General features: G+C 41.6%; 1 protein-coding gene across 2 annotated transcripts in view; it reads left to right on the plus strand.

Moving 5' to 3' along the window:
- Window positions 1-1,215: 1,215 nt before the first annotated feature.
- Window positions 1,216-25,608, plus strand: part of ccdc80 (coiled-coil domain containing 80) — a 46,064-nt gene continuing 21,671 nt past the window's right edge. Inside the window, exons 1-4 of one of the 2 annotated variants that reach the window (XM_052142233.1) lie at window positions 1,216-1,634; window positions 1,774-3,615; window positions 3,712-3,868; window positions 24,708-24,844. In XM_052142233.1, coding sequence (XP_051998193.1) covers window positions 1,942-3,615; window positions 3,712-3,868; window positions 24,708-24,844 — 1,968 coding nt within the window. In that variant the 5' untranslated portion in view covers window positions 1,216-1,634; window positions 1,774-1,941. Of the gene's footprint in view, window positions 3,616-3,711; window positions 3,869-24,707; window positions 24,845-25,608 lie in introns of both variants that reach the window. The other variant, XM_052142232.1, reaches the window with a different exon arrangement.

Here is a 25,608-nt window from a genome sequence, read left to right on the forward strand (position 1 = left end):
CCCTCTATTTTTTGACAGCCTTGTATATTATAAATATTATGAATATTATAAATATTGATAGATATATATATATATATATATATATATATATATATATATATATATATATATATATATATATATATATAACATTCTATTCTTGATTATATATTAGAAAAGATGATTATGATTGCCTTTCAAAGTTGTGGGGTATTTTCAAATGTTCAGTATGCTGTTTTATGAAGTTTATGCATCTACCACAACCCTTCTGGCAAAATTGATTGAGAAGAAATGGAAGGAAAAGAGGCTAACTGTGTCTCCTGTCATAGTTTGGGGTACAATGTACAGTTAAATGTACAGTATATTGAACCTCAATTGTTTGAGACTGCGAAAAGTAAAAAAAATATCAAAAATAGAAAGAAATCCTTAGCATTGCATGATCACAGGCTGTTATATTTTGAAAGCTTACATTACAGTAAGTGAAGCCTTTGTATTCCAGTATTTAGGTATGTCTATAATCCATGGGGTAAATGTCTTTTGTTATGATAACCGCATACAGTATATGAAGTGTGTACTGAACTTGGAGCATTGTGCATGTTGGCTCTTCTGCTACATTTACACTGAGATGTTCATGGTTGCTGTAGCCACCTCAATTGTCCAATCGCAGAGCACTTGTAAGCAGCTTCTAGTAGCCAATCCTGGCGTAGGATGGGGGACTTGGCGGAATACGGTTGGAAAAGCAATCTAAGCGGTCTAAAGTTCAGAGTGCACACAAAGGGCATACGAGGAGAGAGAACAAGTGAGCTCTTGCACACACAAACAAATTATGAATCTTTGAAAGATATATTGCTTTACAAAACTAAGTTCAAGCGTGAACAAATTAACTTTGTGCACTCAACATATTGTAACAACTAGTATAATTTGGAGCAGAGAAGAACACACACCATCCTGTAATACAAATACAACAATTCTTTGTTAAATGTTAAAAACACACATTTAAACTCAACAGGTTTACCCTCCTTTTCACATGTAGCAGAGTTGCCATTTTAGTGACATCACAAAACAGGTGTCATCAGATGGGCAGTCCCAGAGTCTTCAGCTCAGTAGTTCACAATGCCAGTATTGCAGCAGGGCAGCGGATTTCACATCGAGAGCTCTCCCATTTTGAGCGCTCCAAATACAATTATGCGCACGCCGAATTTTGTCACATGTATAACTCCATACAGAGGCATGGGCTGGTTTCTGTGCGCTCGTCAGATGATGCGGAGGCGGCTGTTACTTTCTGACATGTCTGGGAAAGCTTACAGTGATAAGGAGCCTCGCAGTGAGGAGTTTCCCCATATTTTTGGAAGTATTTTCTATATTATTCTCATTGTTGCGACGTGCATTTATTCAGATACATTTGCGACGAATTAAAATTTTTTTTAAATTTACTACGCTTGTCAAACCTATTCGAGACTCAATTTCTGACAGACTGAGAACCAGCATTACTTCATGGCAGTTGCTGTCAGCATTTTAATACAGGAACGATGAGATTAGATACTCTCGCACTGGGCAGAAGTAATTGCCCCATTGCTTTGATTCACTGACTCTCATGGGAATGTGGAAGCGCGAGCACTGAATGTTCAAGAAATGTTACCTAGATGCATTTACAGGTAATTGTGCTTAATGTTCATATTTTGTGGGGGAGGGAAAAGCGATCTCATTTGACTTTTTTTTAACCAAACCTGATTTGTAAAATTATTCCTAAACTCACTGATACCTTGACTGAAGCGTTTTTCTTTGTTTGTTAAGACTCCAAAATGATGCTGATGGTTCTACCAGACTTTTGCACTTTTTTGCGCTGAGCATCAGAATTCTAAACTGTTCCTATTTCAAAATAAATAAATCAAATCTTAGCCAGAATCACATGACACGTTACTGGATTGGATCTCTTTACTGACGTAAGTGAAGGTTTCAAACATGAGGGGAAGTTACATACTTGGTTTCACAGTTTTGAGTCTATTGACATGGGCAGTTTTCCTGTCAGAGAGCAGCCCGACCGATAAACAAGCCAAACTCAGACTGATGTCCATAAAACGAGCAAGACTTAAATCAAAACAGAGTCAGATTATTAGAACAGGAGCAGGTTCATGGATCAGTGATCCACGGCAGCAAATGCAGGGAGACATGGGCATAAATGTTACCAGGAACGGGCACTCCAGAAAGGTCTTGGCACAAAGAAGACCAGTGCAGGGTGGGTCTAGGAATCTAATCCAGCAAGATGATGGAACACCTGGAGCCAGGGCCAGAGTATCCCGTATGCCAAGCAGCGCTGGTTCTCCGAATTTATTGGCCTCATTTGTGGGGAAGAACCGCCTGCTGGTCATTTCCGCACCCCATGACTCTGATGGCTACTACAGATTGATGATGAGCCTTCTCAAACCAGAGGTTTACTGTGAGTTGGCAGAGCGCCACGTGCATCAGATTGTGATGTTTCACCAGGAAGGGGAGATGGGAGGGAAAATCCGACGCATTACTAATGAAGGCAAAGTGATGGAAGAGCCTTTAGATACAACCCTTATTCCCAGGCTCATGAACTTTCTCAAATTAGAGAAAGGAAAGTTTGGGATGGTCCTTCTTAAAAAGACCCTACAGTTGGAGGAGCGCTACCCATATCCTGTCAGACTGGAGGCTGTGTATGAAGTTATTGACCAGTCGCCCATGCGTAAAATGGAGAAAGTCCGGCAAAAAGGCTTTGTACAGAAGTGTAAGGGGGCTGGGGTGGAGGGTCAGGTGGTTGAGGGAGTCCCCAGCATCAGCCCCCAAGTTGATCCACCAATGGATAGGAAGCCGGGGAGAAAAGAGGTGCGGAAACCCATCCGGAGACCATCTCAGACAACAACTACAACTACACCAACTCCAACGATACCAACAACCACCACCACAACTACTACCAAAGCAACTACCACCACCACTTCAGTGCCAACAACTACAACAACCCGCTCTACCACAACAACAACACAGAAAACCACAACCACCACACAGGCCACCACCACTCAGAGGACCACCAGAGCTCATACTACCCCGCAGTGGATCCCAGCCCCCAAGACAACAACTGAGCCCTACTACTACAACCGTATGGACAGATACCAGACCAAAAGCACCACCTCACCCACAACCCTTCCTGTTTATTACACCAAGGCCAACACAGGAAAATATGGCACAGACAAAAAGGAATATGGTCACAAACACACCAATGTCATACCTACACAACACAAGCTTTCTAAAGTTAAGCCATCCAAGAAAAAGAATGGCAATAAAGGAAATAGTAATTCTTATAAGGATAAATACAATGTAGGTGAACCCACAAATGGTTATCCAGAAGAGGAGGCAGAGGTAGTGCCCACCAAGAAAGGTAAGGGCAGGCAGGACAAGACAGATAAAAAAAAGAAAAAGGACAAGACTGACAAGTTGTCAAAAAAGGACAAGGCGGAGAGGAGGGGAAAGGATGGAAAAGGGGGAAAGAAAAATGGAAAGAAAGTTTCAAAGAACCCTGAGAAAGAAGAGTATCTGAAACCAACAAAGAGACCACCGCCACCTAAAGGAACTCTTGCTACCTTTTTGGACTATTTTGAAAGCAAAAGGAGACTAATTGTGAGTATTGTAAATTATACACTGATCCATGTCTGATATGTTTATCTTTATTATATTATTATTTACTGTTATTCTGTTTCATACCCTTTACTGCAGTTGATTACCGCTCCAGCCGAAGAAAACAACATGTATGTTCAGCAGAGAGATGAATACCTGGAACATGTGTGTGAGATGGCCATCAGGAAGATCTCCATTATCACCATCTTTGGCACCCTGACAAACAGCACAATGAAAATAGATCATTACCAACTTGGTAAGCCACTGTCTTCTTGTTGGACCCAGTAAAAGAGAGGAAAAGAAAGAGGAAAACTTAATGTGTGAAATGTGAATGAAGGGAGTTACCTTGAAAAATACATACATAAATTCCTTGCATGGTATTTGCCTCAGATCAAAACTCTAAAGCTTGTATTTCAACCACAAAAATCACTTCTTAAGTTAAAATAAGTCTAAGAAGATAATGTGAGGAAGTTTTACCTATCATATAAGGCTCCTGTTTGCGTTGTCACCTGTTATTAGGTTTCTAAGCACTGAAGGAGTTGGAACCCTATTATATTTGTACTGATTTTCATTTTCTTCTAATTATTCTTCCATAAAAGAGTCTTGGCATCAGAAACCTTAAATTGTAGAGACCACAAACTTGGCCATATTGTCTCAAATGCCAACCGCTACTCAGTCACGCATACACCACTATAATAAGTATGAGTAGTGCTATGATAAGTATATGCATTTTTTAACTTTATTTTTAAATTGGAACATATAAAGACAAACAAACAAAATTACAAAAACAACTGCAGCTAGGGCCATTTGGTTACAGACCTTCCATGGATTTGCATTAGCTGACATAAGTTATGGGTGTATGGTACACATCTCACATCGGTAACATCAAGTACAATGAAAAAAAGAAAAAAACCTGGGTTGCTAGTCATATAGGCTTTTCTTCTCCTAATCTAATTATATCCATACTTAATCAATTTCTCCCAGTATTTATCAAAACACTCCCCTTGTAATCTCAATCTGAATGTAAGTCTTTCCATGTTATACATTTCTGTTTCAGCTTTTTCCCAATGAGTTCTTGTTTGGGCATCCTGTTGAAGCCAACAATGCGTAATTGCTTTTTAGCAGCCACCAATAATATCCATAGTATATATTGTCTATGCTTCTAACTAATTTGGGTATGCTTCCAAGATATAACCTGTGTAATCAACATCTATTTCAAGAATCTCTTTTATAGTTAAAAGTATTACTCTTAATTGTACTATAGGACAGGCCCAAAATATATGTAAGTGGTCAGCCAATGATTTTCCACATTGTCTCCAACAAGTCCATTGATTTGTTAATACAGTTTGTTTGGCTTTTACTTTAGGTGATAAAAAAATCTTACTATATTCTTCCACATGAATTCTCTTAAGGTCCTGCAGTGACTAGTCATCTGCGATCGGCATATATTTATCCATTTATGTTCTGGAATATGAATTCCCATCTCTTTTTCTCATTCTTGTTTAATATACACCGATCAGCCACAACATTAAACCACCTGCCTAATATTGTGTAAGTCCATCTCGTGTCGCCAAAACAGCGGCAACCCACATCTCAGAATAGCATTCTGAAATGATATTCTTCTCGCCACAATTGTACAGAGCTGTTATATAAGTTACAGTAGACTTTGTCAGTTTGAACCAGTCTGTCCATTCTCTGTTGACCTCTCTCACTGCCGCTCACTGGATGTTTTTTGTTTTTGGCACCATTTGGAGTAAATTCCAGAGATTGTAGTGTATGAAAATCCCATTAAATCAGCAGTTACAGAAATACTCAAACCAGCCCATCTGGCACCAACAATAAAACATTTCCCCATTCTGATGGTTGGTGTGAACATTGAATGAAGCTCCTGACCCATACCTGCATGATTTTATGCACTGCTTTGCTGCCATCTGGCTGCATAAAAGTAAACTTGCAGGCAGGGCACGGATCTTCCTTTTTCTTTTGATGATTGTAAAGTTCTAAACGTCTAGGTTATGGATGTAACCTCCATTCCCTGATGGAGGGAACGAGACGTTGTGTCAAAGAAGTGACACTAGGGGTCGCAGAATATGCCTCTGATCTATGAAAAAAGGCCAATGGGAATTAGGCAGACAGTATTTGCATACCCTGCCCCAGACATACGGCTATAAAAGCAGGCAAATACTTAGAGTTCATTCAGGAATTTTCTGAGGAGACAGAAATGGTCCGACCACTACAGTGGCTCGGCTCAGCGACGTGGCCGGGAGGACACAACGTCTTGTTCCCTCCATCAGTAACCTAGACATTCCCCGCCTGTCGCTCACTTCGACGTTGTGTCAAAGAAGCGACACTAGGGGTCCAATTAAAATCACGCCATGCGCTGAGCCATGTACGTGTACTGCTGACACAAGAGCGGGCAGGTATTTTACGTGTAAAGGCGACCAGTTGTGTCAGACTGCACGTACCCTTAAAAATGCCCCATAAAAAGTCATCGGAATCCTTTTGGTTACCCTAAGCAGGGGAACAAGGCGACGCTTGCCAACCTAGGAAGCCGAGCCTAGCCGGGCCTCTTTTCTCTCTATGTTTCTCTAACCCTAACCTGAGAAAACACGGGACGATACTGACTCAACCCTGAGACTGTAAAATCTCGCAAAGGTATTAGGTGTTGCCCAACCCGCTGCTCTACATATGTCTGCCAGGGAGGTGCCCCTGGCCTGTGCCCAAGAGGACGCAACACTCCTTGTTGAGTGTGCTTGGACCCGCAAGTGGGGGGGAGACGGCTTGGGTGTGATAGGCCAATGAAATGGCTTCCACTACCCAGGTAGTACGGCGTCGGGAGGCGCGGATGCGTCCCGAGGCTCTGGTGCTGAGAAAAGACTCGAAGCACTTACCTTGCTCCGCACTCCCAGCAGGAGGCGGGTTAGTGACTGAGGAGGAGGCCTGTAGCGACATCCTCTGAACTTGTCAGATCCGGCTGGCTAGGGAACAGTCGTGGGGCTGAGGGCGGAGGGTCCGCGTCCAGCGTGCCAGGACTGTTGAGGTGTGGTGGCAGAGTGCCGTGAGACTGGCATTTGCAGGCCAGGTGACCCAGAGACAAAGGAAATAGCTCTTTTACTGAGAATGTGGGTACCGCAGCCCCGTGAAGGGGTGCAGCAAATGAGATAAATTCAACAAAAGATTCTCCTCTCAGCCTTCCACCGGGGGATGGATCCTTTTGGCGAGCAGACGGGGCATGGCCCATGGCGACAGGCTTGCGGCGGGGCAGGATATGCGATATGGCCTCCATCTGTTTATTCACCGCAGAGAACTGCTGGGTAAAGTCCTCGACGGTGTCGCCGAAGAGGCTGAACTGGGAGACAGGAGTGTTGAGGAAGTTCATCTCGACCAAGTTCAGCCACAGATGACGTTCCTGGACCACGAATGTGGCCATCGCCTGCCGACTGACTGCGCTGTGACCTTCTTGGCTCTGAGGGCGAGGTCGGTTGCTGAGTGCAGTTCCTGCAGCACGTTGGGATCAGGGATACTCCCGTGCAGATCTTTGAGTGCCTTGGCCTGGTGTACTTGCAGGAGGGCCATGGCATGCAGGGTGGAAGTGGCGTGTCCGGCGGCGCTGTAGGCTTTGGCCGTCAGTGACGACGTTGTCCTACAGGCCTTGGAGGGGAGTACAGGGCAACCCGCCAGGTGTTTTCGGGACACAGGTGGAGCGCAACATCCATATCAACCTGAGGAATCACCGTGTACACGTAGGCCGCTCCGCCGCTGAGGGTAGCAAGAGCAGATGAGCGAGTGTCTTTGTGACGTGTGGAGAGGGGTGCCGGATGTGAGCGGCACGGAGCCCCTAGGAACCAGTCATCCAACCGCGATGGCTGTGGGGAGGACGGAGGGTACCAGTCCAACCCCATGCCAGCGGCGGCCCGGTCAAGCATATCGGACATCTGTGCGTCAGCCTCAGCCTGGGCGTGCAGGCCCGAAGGCGGCAGCCCAGGGGAGTCATCCGCGTCAGACGCCACGCTCTCCGATGCAGTGGTGAGCTCATCCACCTCGAGCTCTAGAGGATAGGCAGGCTGGCTGTAAGGCGAGCCGCTGTTTCCTCGAGCACGGACGGGAGTCAACGAGCGTGCCGGGGGGGCGGGTGGTCCGATGAGGCGTACCCGGAGGAGCTGCACCCGCTGCCGTCCCCACATCTCCTCTATTGCCAGCCGCACCATCCTCAATCCCGTGGGAAGAAGGAGCAATGCGGGGGGCGGCTGGAGTGGCGTGCTCTCTGTTGAAAGCGAGCCGCGACCGCAACGATGCCATGGTCATGTTCTCGCAGTGAACGTCTGTGGCCGTCTGAAGCGGAGAGCACTCTACCGCATCAGGAACTAAGCAGGAGCGGAAGGGCATCTTTACAAAGACGCGTCCTGAAATGGACGTTCAACGCCAGCTGCGTATTGCTCTTTTAGAGAAAATAACTCTTTCAGAGAAATTCTCTTTATAACTCTTTTAAGTTCGCACTGTTGAAGCACCCAGGCGCAAACTGCACTGCCGTGCAATGGAGAAAGCCGCTGAATTGCGCCGTAGATCCAACAGCAGGCAAAGCGTCAGAGGAAACAGGAACAGGTGTGTGACTCGCAGCTGACTGCAACACGACCATCGGCTCCGAAGAAAATTTCTGAATGAACTCGACATATTTGCCCGCTTTTATACCCGTATGTCCGGGGGCGGGGTATGCAAATACTGTCTGCCTAATTCCCATTGGCCTTTTTTCATAGATCAGAGGCATATTCGGCGCTCAAGAGATATCCCTAGTGTCGCTTCTTCGACACAACGTCGAAGTGAGCGACAGACTGGGAACTCTTGGTTTTTTGCTGTTCCATATAAATCTAGATAGTATTCTATCCTAGTCTGGTGCAGGATGATCCAGCAGATGGAAAATAACTTCAATAACTTGGATGATTTGTAGAAGGAATAGCAATTTTAATTGGTAAAATGTAAATAATTATATAAAATCAATTATAATGAATGCTGAATACATGCAAAATAATATAGAAATAAATTTTGAATATTTAGTAAATAGGTCTTAAAGATATAAATCCTAAACTAGGTCTATAGTATGTTGTCTCATCTAATGGACTAAGTAAGTAAAGTGAAACATCAGTGGCAGAAGTACAGGCTACAGTGGTGATAGACCCAGCCCCGAAAAGTGGTGGTGTTCAGATTGATCAGCCAACCAACACAGCTAGAAAAGCAGGATCGTTCAGGAAGAGGTCATGCCCCAGTATGGCTAGGAAGGCGTCAACTGATATATCTCACTACCTGCATCTAGGTACTCTGTATACTTTCCAGATAGCATCAGTCAGTACCTGTTATCAAAGAGAAAGAATAATAGAAAGAGAAGAAAGAAAGAAAAAACATGGATGGGTGAGTGGAACACTCAAGTGACTAGTATTATTGTTATGTTCCTTTTTTTTTTTGGTGGAAAGTATATTTCCTTTCCTAAGAAGCAGCATATGAGGGCCATAATATCTTGAGGATATTTGTCCAAAATAACCTTTTCATTCAATACTTTATCTCCCACCTGCATTAGGTTTCTCACTCTTAAATTATATGCTTTGTGCATTTTATCTTTCATGTTTCATGTGCTGAGGGCAGTGTAATGTTTTTTTTTTTTTTTTTTAGAGAGAGAGAGACTCTGTTAACAATTTTCATTAATAAGTTAGTTAATATTGAGGTAATATTTCCCTCAGCAAAATTTTGGCCTTTAGCTGTGGCGGTGCCTAAAGGGAACGCTTCTACCCATCAAGAAAAAATAACACACAATTACCTGTACGTATTTATAGCCATGGTTGGAAGGCAATGATATAAAATTGAGTTGCAAGTGTATAAAAGGTCCCCTCGGATGAGGACTATGTCCAATTGGAATTTTGCCTTTCCCAAATGTTGTTTTTGTTTTCAAACAATGTAGGCATCTGGACAACCTGTCTTTTAGATCATTCTCATGTCAGGCAAAAACCAAGTTTTTCGAATCCATCGAATGTGTTTTGTTGACTCCATGATGAGCCAAACCATGATACACATCAATCAATTCAGTTTGGTACCCCATTGGTGGAACGACTTTGCCATTTGAAGTTGGGTGGAGAAACTATAATACTTAAATAAGCAGGACAAGGCAGAAGTACCTTTTATTTCTTCTTTATTTTCTGTAACAACACAAACTCATACCCTCACTCACTACCCTTCTCTGTTCTCTCCTTCTCCTCTTTTTCCTCTCTCTTCTCTTCTCCCCAGGAGCGCCCTTTACTTTTTAACACAGGACACAACATCCCCCCCTTAGTTAAAGTTACTAAGTGCCTGTTCCACTTAGACCACCATATACAGTATACAAGTACTTATTTTGTAACCAGTATTACAGAACAGTAAAATTAATACACATTTAGCATATAAGTACTTCGAGCTATGTGACTCAGAGTATTAAAATTGAGTACCTTTAAGTCAGTAACTTAGTATAAATTCAACACACAGTATTTAATAGAACAACATGTGTAATAATCACTTTGTTTACAATGGTTCTTATTAGAGATGCACTGATTGCAAATTTCTTGGCCGATTTCGATTTCCGATTTTTTGCAAGTGTGACCTGCCGATACCGATTTTTTCCGATTCCGATTTTCTTTCTAAGAACTATTATTGACCACATATACAAACAAAATCTACCTTTCTTCAATGCTAAATTTTATTTTATTTTCATAATAAAATAAATTATTAAACATTACAATTTCCCCCAAACTGCACTAAGTTACAGGATCTTCTCTCACTTAACTCTGCTCTGTGACTAGAAAGAGGTAGAAATAACAATTAACTGCAAATTAGGTGCTTTATATAACAAATGTAATTTCCCACTATTTTTATAAATTGACCTTTTTCTCTTTATTACTCATCTAACAAAGCAATTCCAAAGATCTGAAAAACTGAAGTGTCCAATACGCTCAACTTACGTTAGATGTCCAAATATCAGTTGTAAAACTGAGCACTGCTTCAGGAACAGCTTGCATACCTGTCAACACTCCCATTTTTCCCGTGAGTCTCCCGTTTTGTTATTTCTCCCAAAAAAACTCCCGTAATTTGTTTGGCCCAAACCACGTTATATGAATAATCAAATCAATATATTATTCCAAGGTGGTCCAGTTGCCAGATCTTGAATGAAACGCATCCTACTCACACAATCGACACATTACAAATAATTTACGACCACAATCTGGCAACCTACAACCCAGTTGCGCTGTTGATATCTGCGCAGGCAGTAGACGCGGGATGTTAAATCAACCATCACTGGTAGAGTGGAGGAGAAGACTCAGATGGTGCTCTGGTGAAAAAAAATAAATATACATGTACATTTAACAACAGCTGGATGGAAGAATTGAATTTCATATCCCGAAGCCATATCGACAATGCCCACACCTTTTGCAATGTGTGTCGCACTGATTGTCGGACACGGTGGGAAAAATTACGTTAAATCACAACGGCACAATTTGTATGTATTTAGACTGTTTCTGCCATCCAGCACCCCACTTCCCCTCTCCCGGATTTGTGTACCCAAATGTTGACAGATAACAGGCTGCGTGTGTGACATGACACAAGATTAAACAACTCGGGCAATGCAACGTCGGAAAGTACCTCATACTCTGTATCGAGGAAATGTATCAGATTTCTGATCCCTCTGTCCTCAACTATGGAGAACGGCTGGTCATGCAGGGCCATGAATTCCATAATTTTCCTCGTAATTGCTTTGGTATTTTCGCTGCTCATTCCGAGGGATGATAGGAGAGGCTGCTGACTTGTGGCTGGCTCTGCGCTCTGGCTAGCTTTAGCCGCTTTCACTTTTTAGATTCTTTTTTAAAATGGGCATTTTCAGCTGGGTGATGGTGTTATAAATGTCTAATTTGGTTTGCTTTTCCGAAAGTTATTGTGGTGGTTCCCCCACATTTCGAACTTTATGTATACTTCACTCACACAGTGAAGATCTCCCACGCCAATGACATGTTAACGTGCGGCTGTGACGTTATTGCCTGCACCGCTGGCAACAAAACGGACCGGCTTGGAATCTGTAAGACGTGAGGCTGAACATGCGTAAAATCTGCTAATTCCGGTCCCTGGCCGGTCGATCGGTACATCTCTAGTTCTTATTTCACTTTATTTTCCATGTTGTTTCACCACCTGTGTACTTCTAATTTATATTTTGTTTCAGTTACTTTACAAAGTCTTTCATCCACTCCATCCATGGTTTTGCCGATCTCTCACTCCTCCTGATTACATCTGAACGCTTTTTGTGACTGTGAACTGAAACTCTCTTTTTGTTGAGGAGGGAACTTAGTAAGCCTCATTCCATTCCATTTTTTCCCATCACTCAGCAGGTAAGTATTTTGTCCTATTTGTTGACGAACAGACAAGGGTTGTGTATATTTGGGACTACCCTTAGGTACATGTTCTGGTTTCCTGACTCTCACCAGATCTCCCTTATTGTAGAACGTATGTTTAGCTCTTCTTCTGGTGTCAATGTAGTTTTTGCTTTTCAACAAAGGCCTTTACTTCAGTACATTTGTCACTCTTCCCCTGCACAGGAAAAATGTCCACCTTTGTTCTCATTTTCCAATTTTGCAGGAGTTCAGATGGTGAAACACCAGATGTAGAGTGTGGTGTAGCACAGAAGCTCTACAAAAACTCAGTAATGGCAGGTTTACGTGTTTTTCTCTTACTATCAGCTGACGAAAGACATTCTTTCAGTACTCGATTCCAGCGCTCAACTGCACCGTTGCTCTTGGGGTGGTACACGCTTGTGTGCAACTGTTTGATGCCTCTTTCCGACAGGAATTCAGCTAAGGCTGATGAAATAAATTGTGGACCGTTGTCTGTAACAATAAACAAGGGGTTACACCTTCACGAGCAAAAATGGAATGCAGAACGGAAACGACCATGTCCGTGGTGACTTGAGAAGCAAATGCCACTTCCGGCCACTTGCTATAGTAGTCCACTAAGCAGATAGAAAAGAGACATCCAGGTGCGGCATTCTGAAAAGGTCCGACAATGTCAAGTCCAAGTTTCTGCCAAGGACCATCAGGTAAGTCTATAGGTTGCAATGGGGCAGGTGCAGTTTTGTCATTTAACTGGCATGGGAAGCAGTTAGCAATAACAGCATGCACTAAAGCATACATTTTTGGCCACCAGTACAATTCGCGAAGTCTCTGTTTAGTTCTGACTAGTCCTTGATGAGTTTCATGTGCTAGGTTGACAAGAGGGGCACGCAGGGAAGCAGGTACAATGAACCGATGCTCACCTCTCCTAATCAGTCCATCCTGTACAGAAAATTCATCCCTAACTAAGAAGAAATCGGCTAAGGCCGGGTTTATATCTTTCTTATCATGAGGCCATCTGGCCTGTATTTGTGTCTTAAGCAAGTTAATTTCGGGACAAGCTACCGAAGCTGATTTAAATTCTTCCATGGATAAGGAATGCAGGCCAGAGAAGACTGCAGCAACCATCTCAGGTTCTTCTTCTTGTTCAGCAGGAACTGGTAAAGGCATTCTTGATAAACAATCTGCAGCCTGATTTTGAGCGCTACAAGGTAGTACACAAGGTCATATGAGAAACACAATAGCCGAGCTGACCACCGTGCCACTCTCATTCCAGCATGACCAAGTCCTTTAGTGGAGAGCAGAGTAGTTAAAGCCTTATGATCAGTGCGTAATGTAAAATGGTATCCCCATAAGTACGGTCACCATTTTTCTACAGGGAACACACAGGCTAACGCCTCTTTCTCTACTGTAGAATACTTCCGTTCTGCAGCTGTGAGGGTGCGTGAAGCAAAAGCAGCAGTGCGTTCTACGCCGTCCTCCTGAATCTGTGACAGCACTCCACCAAGTCCGTAATCTGACGCATCTGTTGACACGATACTTGGGAGAGAAGGATCAAAAAGAGATAGAACTGGGCTGTCCACAAGCACTGATTTCAGGTTGCTAAAACATTTGTCTGCTTCAGCGGTCCGTTCCAAGTGTAATTCCGTCACATTTCTCAGAAAAGCTCTCATTGGCTCCACTACAGTGGCAAAGTTCGGAATGAATTTACTGTACCAGGAAATTGAGCCGAGGAAAAAACGGAATGACAGTAAGTCATGCGGGGCAGGAGCATCCACTATTGCTTCAGTGTGTGTAGTATCAAGCAAGATTCCGTCCTTGGAAATCACATGGCCAAGGAATTTGAGAGATGTCTGATTGAAAGTACATTTTTGAATATTCAGTGACAGTCCAGCTAAAGTTAGTTTCTGAATGACTGTCTCCAGGGTTTTGTCATGGTCCGTTTTAGAAGCAGCATAGAAAATAATGCCATCTAAATAGTTCTGTATGCCTGGCACATTCATCAGTATGGTCTCCATCATTTTCTGGAATGCTGATGGGGCAGACGCGAGACCATACAGGACTCGGCTGAAACGAATAAATCCATCATGCGCAATGAACGCAGTGAGATCACGGCTCTCGACATGCAAAGGCAACTGATGGTAAGCACGTGTTAAATCAATTGTCGAGAAGAAAGCAGCACCATGTAACTCACTCAACAGTTCGTCCATGTGAGGTAAAGGGTGTTTGTCCACAATTAGGGCTTTGTTCGGCTCCTGCAGGTCAATACACAGTCTGATTTTGCCTCCTTACTTCGCAGTGACTACTAGTGCGAGACCCAGGGGGAAGCATCTACTCGCTCAATAATACCTTGTTGCAATAAGGATTGTAATTCCTCAGAAACAGCAAGAGATCTCCCACTGCCTGCTCTGGTACTCCCTAGCGGAGGCTCCCCTGGGACAGATGTGCTGGCACACAGATGGCCCCGGGGGCTGCGTAAGTATGCATTTCCCCCATTGAGCCTATTTGCACGGGTGCTGTGAAAGGTCAGGAAAGACAAGGATCAAGTCACTCTAGTGGCCCCCTATTGGCCCACGCTGACTTGGTTCTTGGATCTTACGCTTCTCGCGACAGCACCTCCCTGGAAGGATCTTCTTTCTCAGGAACGGGGACCCTCTGGCATCTGCGCCTAGACCTCTGGAACCTCCACATCTGGCCCCTGGACGGGATGCAGAAGATCTAAGTGGCCTACAACCTGCTGTCTTTGACCTGATCAACCAAGCTAGAGCTCCCTCTACCAGGCAGCTTTATGCCCTGAAGTGGCATTTGTTCGCAAATTGGTGTTCTTCCCGAACTAAAGACACGCAGAGATGCACAGTTGGGTCAGTGCTCCCATTTCTGCAGGAGAGGCTGGAGGGGAGGCTGTCCTCCTCCACCTTGAAGATTTATGTAGCCACTATATCGGCTCACTGCACCGCAGTGGATGGTAAGTCCTTAGGGTAGCACGACTTGATCATCAGGTTCCTTAGAGGTACCCAGAGGCTGAACCCCCCTGCCATGCCTGGTCCCCTCATGGGATCTCTTCGTAGTTCTTTCAGGCCTCTAGAGACCCCCTTCGAGCAGCTGGAATCAGTCGAGCTCAAAGCCCTCTCCTTGAAGACGGCCCTGCAAGCTTACTCTGTCAGCAACACTTGCCTGGAGTTCGGTCCGACAGACGCTCATGTTGTCCTAAGACCTCGACCGGGCTACGTGTCCAAAACGTAGCCCGGTCGAGGTCTACGTTCCTACAACCCCCTTCAGGGACCAAGTAGTGTACCTGCAAACGCTGCCCCTGGAGGAGGCAGAACAAGCCTTTTCATTGCTGTGTCCAGTGCGTGCTTTGCATACCTATGTGGACCACAGGAAGAGCTGATGTTCTGAGCAGCTCTTTGTCTGCTTTGGTGGACAGCGGAAAGGGAACGCTGTCTCCAAACAGAGGCTAGCCCACTGGGTCATCGACACCATCACTTTGGCCTATCAGTCACTGTGTTTGTAGCAACTCCTCCCTCGCTAGGTAGGATCTACCACTGCGCCACTTCCACGTGTGGCCTGAAAACCCATGTGACGTACTCGCCACATTTAAACTCGCCCGGCCTAGGTAGTATGTGGTCTCCGCGGGGTCTTTTCCCCCTGAAAGAATAGGAGTTGGAAAAGAACGTCTTCCCCGATGCGTGTTATAGTGTTAAAAGGCCCCAGCCGCTTTAACTCTATGTGAGAGACATAGAAAGAGAAAAGGCAAGTCTCTTGTTCCCCCCGCCTTCGGGGATGCCGGGAACCTAAAAGTTTATTAAATTTTTTTTGGGTGTTGGGGAAGGGTACGTGCAGTCTGATGCAGCCTGCTGCTTTGGCATGCAACTGCCTGCCCGCACCTGCATCAGCAGCTCACGTACATGGTTCAGCGCATGGCGTGATTGAATAGGGACCCCTAGTGTCGCTTCATTCCTCACCATATTCTCTGCTCTCTGTTTGCGTAGTGGACCAGTTTCACAAAATTTCTGCTTGGTAAATTTAACCTTTCTTACTACATACTCCTCATATATTTTATTGATTTCTTCTTTCACCTTTATTTGGTTCAATAGTTGTGAGTCGTTTTACTGTTCAAATTCTCCTGTAGTTCTTTCATCCTCATCATCAGAATACATTTAAATGTATGACAGCCTTAAAGGCATCCAATAACATGTTGGGTGAAAATTCTCCATTGTCATTCTCCTTTAATATAGATTGAATTCTCTATTAATTTGTTCTTGCACAGATGTATCATTTAAAATATCTGTGTTCAGGTGACACAACATGTTTTTCGGTGTGTTATCTATATGTAATTTGAGGTAAATCCCTGCGTAATCTGATACTGCATATCCCTGACCCCTATTGTACAACCTACAACCCGGTGTTGGTCAGAGTTCAACAAAAACAAAAATCTGTCCTGGAGTTTATGGAGTGGGAAACCGAATAGTATGTGTACTGTTTTCCTGTGGGGTTTAAATCCCTCCACACATCCATTAACCCTAACTCTATTAGTAATTTTCACACCATGAAGGCCTGTGGAGCTATCCTCTTGGTAGTTTTTGTGTTTGGCACATCCAAATCTGGATGAAGATTAATATTTATATCTCCACCACATATCATAGTTACGTATGTTTAGTATCATTTGGAATATTTTTCTAAAAAATATATTATCACTCCCTGGAGGTGAGTAAATGTTTAATAAAGTTACTTCTTTATGATCTAATTTACCTTTAACCATATATATCTTCCTAAGTAAATTCAAAATGTTGTGAGTTGGGAATTAACCCTATGGGGTCTGAGGGTGTTTTTGGCCCTGGAGAAGTTTTGACATGCCTTGACATTTGTGCTCTTTTCAGCTGCTTAATAACATATTAATAATTTAAGTCTGATAACACTGTATTCAGCGAAATAAGGCCATATAACACATACTAAACATTTGTCCACAAGCCTTTTGAGAACCGGATCTTGTAGAATAGAGTTTTTGCTACAACATGATGTGAAAACCATCCTGATCACTCATTCATACAAAACAATATAGTAATTTAACTTTTTTAAGACACTTTTAGTGTTAGAAATGTCATATGCGAGGAGGCGTGAACTATAATGAATAATGATGTGATTCACACAAAGACCCCTCCCTTGGGACTATCACTGAGGAATGTGACAGAAAGAGAATGAATGTGAGGAGACTTAATGATCCAAATCAAATTTTACATTAAAATATGTAATCTGACTACATTTTCTTTACATAAAGACTTTACTTAATTTTAGACCTACACTACCTTTTAAAAGAATTCTCTTCTGCTCACCAAGACTGCATTTATTTGATCCAAAATAAAGTAAAAACATTGATATTGTGAACTCTTTTTACAATTTAAAAGAACAGTTTTCTATTTAAATATATTGTAATATGCTATTTGTGATCTAAGCTGAATTTTCAGCATTGTCCTAACTATATATTGTGATCAATTGAATGCCACTTTGGTGAATAAAAGTACCAATTTCTTTCCATAAGAGCAACATTTTTACATTATTCCAAATATTTGGCCACCAGTGTATATATTTTGTTTGCCTTGACTTAAGGAATTAGAGGGAAAAAATATTTTGATTTTAGCCCTTAGATTTCTGGAGTTACAGTAGCATCAGAAATGTACATGTACTGATTTCTGGTTTGGCCACACAGCCTATGGCAGTGTGAGAGAAGTTTTTTTACATCAGTAATGTCCTGAAAATACTTTGTGATCAGTTGAATACCACTTTGGTGAATTAAAGCACCAATTTCCTTCCAAAACAGCAAAATGTGTACATTATTCCAAACTTTTGGCCGCCAGTGTATATATCCGATTCAATTTTTCAATTGATTCATCAATTGTCTGAAAAACCTACATTTTTCTAGATAATTTGTCTGATTTACACGAAATTTGGTATACATCTTCAGAACCTCCTGACAAAAAGTTGTTAAAAAAATTGCATTAGTCAAACCACTTTGTAGTTATAAACCAGTAAAATGTTAAGTCCCAAATTCACTTATCCCACTTTATCTTCTAAACGCAAAGTTCAGACTTAACTAGCCTTAGTAAACTAAGCTAAATTTGATCCAGTTCTGCCCCTATTGGGAGCTACAACAAAAAAAGCAATTGTTTGAATTTGACATGCATCTTCTTTGATTAATGTGTTAAGATATTCTTGAAAAATAATTTAGATAAATCAACAAAAATCTAATTTCATCAGCTAATAAGTTTTGTTGTGAACTGCCAATCATTATGAAATTTGTCATCCACTTAAAGGTTGCGAAAATTAGGCAGTATTTGTTGGCACTAAAAGGTGACTTATTCACGTTTTTGCTAATAACTCTTGAACACTACGGGCTAGAATAAAAATTTATATTTCCTCTGAATCCTTCAGTGCCTTCAAATCATTTGGTCATGTGAATTTCAATTTCCACATATAATTTTCTACTAATTAAACTTTTTTTTAAACTACTACTTTTTCAAACTCATCTTAGGCCTTTTGTCTAATTCCCACGAAATTTTGTATGTTTCATATTGAGACCCTGCTGACAAAGAGTTGTTAAAAGAATTTTGATTCATTGGGTGTAGCCCATAATTAATAATTTGCTTGTGTCTTGTGAGCACAATATTCAAACTTAAAAAAACGTATTACACCTGAATGACATTATGAGGTCTCATGCCAAATTTAATACATTTCCTCTGCTAGCGGGCACTATAACTTAAATCCTAATTGTGCCATTGTGATCAAAACAGTTGAAATTTGACCCCAAAACAACTGTGTCCACATCCACACAATCTAATATTTAAATATTTGTTGTGCTTGAACCCCCGATAATTGCTGTTTGCAGCTATATTCTGTCCTGCCTTTCTTATTCCTTAACAGCCACTGCTGAGACAAAAACATATGGACATTTAAACAGGTTATGGGGAGGTTCCGGTCAAAACATTCCATCCATTCCCACTGAGCCAAGCTGAATCCTGGCCACCTGTCATAAAATCCTGCAACATTTACAAATAGAACAAATGTTTCCTGTTCTTTGAGAGTTTTGCTAGTTTGTGAGCTATGTATGATTGGGCCAAAGACTGACATTCTGTGCTGTGCTGGAGATTAAGTGATTTTAATGTTATGGCAAGAAAAAAGTGCCTTTTATCTGACAGTTGGCTCTCCCTTGTGAGTAATGGCAAAACTTTTCCAGACTATGACCTCACATGACATAGAACCTCACAGCAAAGGAACTTGGAGTTCGGTCTGGGAATGGAGTAAATGGTACTTGTTTAAGTTTCACGGAAAGCTGCTAGATCAATCAAATGAAAGAGTGGGAGCAGAAAGCATAGTCTGTCTCAGCACGTTATTCTCCCTAGTCCATTATCCAAGACATGGAAAAAGTCTGTTTCCTTTGTAGCTGATTTTCTGACTAGATTTTTAGCTCAGCAGCAGCAGTCAGTTATTGGCAGACTGACTAGTTTTGTAGGGTGTATAGTAAAAAGCATACATTGCTTTATTCTGACAAGCACTTCCATGTAATTTTTTATGCACTGCTCCTGGATGAAGATAAAAGGAGGGAAGCCTATGGCATGAATTCAAAAATGGGGTTGTGCATCCTCGAGTGGAGACTTTAAGATGCTAAATACTTGTAGTAATTGTAATAAATACGGTTTACTCCTTCATGCATGGTGAGATAATTCAGAGCAGATTTGTGACTTGAAGAGTTGTACCTGAAAATTATTTTTTAGTGTTATGGGGTTATCTGTTTCTGTTTTCACACTGCAAAAAAATATTTTCTTAATCAGTATTTTTCATTATTATTGCTACTTTGCTACCACATGAATTAGAATGTAAAATTTGACAGGTATCAAGACAAAATGCAATAAATGGGGTTTAAAGATGATTTAATTATTCCTGACTGACTCTGAATGAGTTACTGCTTACACTTTTGCTCCACACACTCATTTAGTCTGGTCTACATCACATGGTTGTGTGTGATGTGTACCTTTCACTGCTTCATGATGGAAAAATGGAAGTAAAACAGGTGCTTGGATGATTTCACTGTCCACGAACACATCTCTCTCTTAAAAGCAGCAAAGTGAAGACACTGGCCTCTCTGTTATGGCATATATCATATACCGGGCATGTTTGGAGAATTTACAAGTTGCCAGCTCAATCTGACTAGTTTCAGTGCAGCAGTAGGCAACAGAGGTACTGGAAAAGGAAACATGACTTTATGATCAGTGGTTTCTAAACCACAATTAAAGGTTCTGTTCTGTGGCTATGGTAAGAACAGTAGCCCATATATAATTAGGTGCACTGCTGAGGCAAAACCTAATCTCTCGTTTTTCGTTTGTAATGCCTATGATGTAACTCAGCAGAAAGGAGATTTTTTTATTTGTATATATTTATAATTTGTATCAAGATATACAGTAAGTTCCTAGATGTGGTTTATATTAGTGAGGATGTGTGAGCTTAAAGACAAAACAGACTCTTTATTATTCAGTTTTGCCTTGACAGACATATTTAGAGGATACAACATATGGTATTTAGAGGATCAAATGGTGTTTAGCCACAGCTTTGATCTATTTATAATGTCAGTGATTTATAGTTCACAAGGGCCTCCCATGCTGAAAGTAGAGTAATTTAACCCACATGTTCTGTTTGGGGTCTGAACGACACAAAGGCCATTTTAATGCATCGAAACATATAATATCTACTTGATACTTTATTTCTTATCCTTCTTTTTTGAGAACTGATTAAGAACAAAATGTTACCTCTTAAAAGTGTTCAATTGCCCTATAGGGAAAACAAACTCTTTTCCAGTTGTTCACACTCACTGAGCATTGTATTAGGGACACTATATAGTCCTAATAAAGTGCCCGACATCGTCTTCTGCCTCAAGGTTCAATGTTTTGCACATTCTGAGATGCTATTCTGCTCACTACAATTGTACAGAGTGGTTATCTGAGTTACTGTTGACTTTCTGTCAGTTTAAACCAGTCTGGCATTCTCTGTTGACCTCTCTCACCAACAAGGCATTTCCGTCCACAGAACTGCCCCTCACTGGATTTGTTTTGTTTTTGTTTTTTACACCATTCAGAGTAAATTCTAGAGTCTGTTGTGTGTGAAAATCTCAGGAGATCAGCAGTTACAGAAATACACAAATCAGCCCATCTAGCACCAACAAACATGCCACAGTCAAAATCACTGAGATCACATTTTCCCCCATTCTGAAGGTTAATGTGAACAATAACCCTTTCTCACTTACGATAAAACCGGTGTGATTGGCATTCTTTCTGCTGTTCTTTCTGAGTTTATCTGCGGTTGTCATAATTCTCCCATTCCGTCCGTCACTCATTCTAACCACTTCCGGTAAAGTGTAAGGGCTAGGATTTTAGAACCTTCTATGCCTCTATCACGAACTCAAAATCTCATGTTGCATAAACAATATGGCAGCACGCATAGCTGCATAGCATAGTTGTTATGGATCAACTGGGGATCGTGTTAACTGGGGATGTGCGCGTCCACGTGAATAATTTTACATGCCTTTTCAGAAGATTTGTTTAATGTGAATTACCAAGGAGCCAAATAAATGCATTTTACATATCATCCAAAAATTGTTTAATTATTATTATTAACACATTTTGTATGATCGATGTCTGTTTCAATAAATTTGACACAGTTTAAGAGTGTTTTAAAGAACCATTTTAACATGGTTTCACAGTGTAAGTAACATGGTTGACCATGTTAATGTGGGACATTGGTTTGAATAGAAACTGGCGATTACACTTGTTGTCTTTTTTTTTGCAACACTAAAGCATCATAGGCTTCATAAAGCATCAAAGCATCATATTTATAAATAAACTTTAAACAACAGAGGGTCTGTTGGTCTATGGCTAAACAACAGAGGCTAAACAACTTAATTTTATTTAAATTGTTATAAAACCATATTTTACTTTTCAAAGATTCTGTGCATGACAATGTCATATGTTTGACTACCCATGACAAAGATGATCTTTCAGAACAGTGCAATATTTTTGGTGGAGAGCAAGTACAAAGGCCAAATTGACCAATGGTTAAGAATAAATTGTACTCTGGGAAAGCATGAGGAAGTTCTTCAGAAACATATATATTTAGTTTGATTTTGTAGTTTTTATTTTCAGTCTTGAATCTTAAAATGGTTTGACAATTTTAAAAAGCCTGTAAACTTTTTTCTTCTCAGTAATTCAACCATTCTCAGAAAATTCAGTAGAGTATACTGTTAGATTCAGTTGCAATTTTGATTTATTTATTTAAGACAATATAATAAATTGTGTCTGTGTTTGTGATTTACAAAATTGTTTTCAATAGACCTGTTAAAAATACATCATAATTTGCAGTAACACTTCAAATTTGTCCTAATTGATCAGGATTTGTTCATTTTTTCACTTAGTCGTAGAAAGTTACTCAAACTATTAGTTCATCAAGCCTTTATTCATTATAAAGAAATAAAAGCAATTGAAAATATATTATTGACACATATTAGCGTATGATGCTTTAATGTTGTTTTGTAAAGGAGTTCAATGGAAAGGAGGAGGCGAGAACCGGCTTGACAATATATATAATAGTTTAATAAAGAAATAAACCAAAAGACACAAACACACACATAAAAGGGACAGCTGCCCTTAAACGTTCTCTCTCTGTTGCACCACCGTCCGGAGTCGGCCTTTATCCCTCTCGGAGGCTTGATTAGCCTGATAAGGGGCCGGGTGTGTAAAATTCGCCCTCAGCCCTGTCACATTCCTCCCTCGTTCTCTTATGGCATGACGTACACCCCCCTTTCCCTGGGGGAGGGCGTGTCTTACGCCCCTTCATGAATCTGAGAGGGGACAGGGGGAGGGAAGCGATAATGGAAAATAGGATGGTACTCCCTGTAACAGTGCAATACCCCCCAACAAAAAAACAGTAAAATTTAAAAGAGAGGGTAAAGGCCAACGCAACAGTGGGAGAGAGAGGAGAGAAAATAAAAAACCACTTACTCGCCGGTTCTGTGATACACCATAGCTTGTCCTCGGCCACTCCTCCACCCTCTAACGGACGACAGCCTCGCCTCCCCTGGCGGATTAGAGGCAGTCATCCAGCCCCTGGTGGACGGAACACCCCTCCGTGTTCTCGGGGAACAGCAGGGGTTTCCCCCCGCACCTGGCAGCGGTTCTCCCGCTCCAGGCGGTAGGCAGTGAGCCCCTCCCCGCTCACGGTCTCAGACCCCACCACGTTTCTGTGGCTGGTAGGGGTCTCCTCCGCCTCCAGGTCAGTTAGGAGCCGCTTCTCCCCTCACGGTCGGCGGCCGTTCCTCCGCTTCCAGGCGGCCGGGCTCCTCTGTCCCTCGGCAGATGGCCGTGGCTGCTCCTTTGGTGTGGATGGTAGTGGTAAGAACTCCCCTATGGCATATCCCTCCTCCTTCCCGGTCTTCATCACCAGTGTAAAGGAGTTCAGTGGAAATGAGGAGGCGATAACCGGCTTGACAATATAAACAATAGTTTAATAAAGAAATAAACCAAAAGACACAAACACACATAGGACGGACAGCTGCCCGTAAACGTTCTCTCTCTTTCGCATCACCGTCCACAGTCGGTCTTTATCCCTCTCGGAGGCTTGATTAGCCTGATAAGGTTATAATGTTTAAAATCACGACCCTGCCCCACCCTCCGCCCTGTCACATGTATATAAAAGAATTCCATTTGTGATTTACTGCTCTTGACAAGTGTAATCGGCAGTTCACATTCAAACCAATGTCCTACGTCAACATAGGCATTTTTTCTTTGCTGCTTATCTGTTGAAAAGGCAAGTACAATTATTAATGTGCACGTGCACATTCTCATTTAACACGATTGGCTGATTAAATAATCGCATGAATAAGTAGGTGTTCCTAATAAAGTGTTCATTGAATGCATTTTTACTTGTTTTAATTGTATTTGTCACATTTCTGAAAAGCACATGCATATTTTGCAATACAACAGATGGTTAAATCTTCAACAATATTAGCTTACTGGGTTTGGATTCTCAGAGGAACTCTGAGGAACACAAAATAGTAATTATTGTCATTATTATAAAAACTTAATTTTTTTAAATTACTAATATTATTTTTACTATTTATACAGAACTGGGGAAACTGGAGTTAAGCATAAGCATAGTAAAGTCAATCTCAACAGAGCATGAGGGTTAAACATTCTCTTTTGTTACATAGAATGTCCACTGGAAATCAGAGTGAGAATTCTTCAAATTTTGTGGAAAGAAAACAAATACTTTGGGTCGCTCTCGTCTTCCCGTGCTGTCTCACCCACCCAGAGTTTCCACAGAGCAAAGAGGGTCTTTCACATGAGTTGCTCTGTTTTTATCTCCCTCTTTTAGAGCAGAGGAAGCCATGCTCCCAGAATAAACCCCACAGCACTTCATTAAAAGACTGCATGTCTAGTGATTTTCCATCTAGACAAACAGCAGGATAGGATTGGGCCTTGGTTTCCTAAATTCTACTGGTTGATATTTAGATTGACCTCACTAGAGAGGTCATCCTACATATTGTTTATTATGAGAGACATGCATATGTCTTTGAAGTGCAGTCAAAACAAAGCTTACAGACTGTACTCTTCTGCATTTATCTCTCTGGTTGGTTGATCAGACTGTGGGATTTTGTCTTTGCAGAGAATGACAAACCCATGAAAGGTCTGAGACAGGAGGATTTGGAAAACCACAATCTCATCACGGAACTGAGGAAAGAGTATGGAATGACCTACAATGATTTCTTTATGGTCCTTACAGATCTGGACATGAAAGGAAAGGTAAAATATCCCATTTGAAACACTAATATGGTGGTTAGTTGCAATGTGCTTTGCAAGGATTGCCTTATTCCATCTTACATAATGTTTTAAACTGTATCAAATGTGTGTGTTATTGGTGTGGTGGGGGGGGTAGTTCACTTAAAGGGATAGTTCACCTAAATTTGAAAATTCTCTCATCATTTACTCACTTTCATGCCATCCCAGATGTGAATGACATCCTTCTGTAGAACACAAATTATGATTTTCAGAAGAATATCAGTAAGCACTGTAGGTCTGTAGGTATACAATGCAAGTGAATACATTGAAGCTCCAAAAGCACATAAAGGCAGCAAGAGATTCATACGACCAGGGCTTAACATTCACTTTTTGGCTTACCGGCCACTATGGCTAGTGGTATTCTAAAGTCACTAGTCAAAAACCCTGCCCCACAAAAAGTGGTAAAATTAACTAGAGAGAGTAACTTCATGCATTTTATGGATATTTTATTTGAACAAGAAGGACATGAGTTCAACAGGATTCAAGTCTGATAATTTATGTCACCTTTGAGAATATCTGAAGGCAAGCATGAGCTGTTAAAACAGGAGCAGGTTTGAACAAGTTAAAAACTTTGTCAATAATTTGTCCATTTGTCCATGGAAGTCCAAATTTTAACCCTTTTATCCATTCTAAATTGTACATGCCTTCATGAAAGTTTACTATTATTCTTCCATTTTTTAACAGTGACATTTGTAATATTAATGTCATAACCACAATTTTGACCATAG

This window comes from Xyrauchen texanus, chromosome 14 (genome assembly GCF_025860055.1).
Source record: "Xyrauchen texanus isolate HMW12.3.18 chromosome 14, RBS_HiC_50CHRs, whole genome shotgun sequence".
NCBI lineage: Eukaryota > Metazoa > Chordata > Actinopteri > Cypriniformes > Catostomidae > Xyrauchen > Xyrauchen texanus.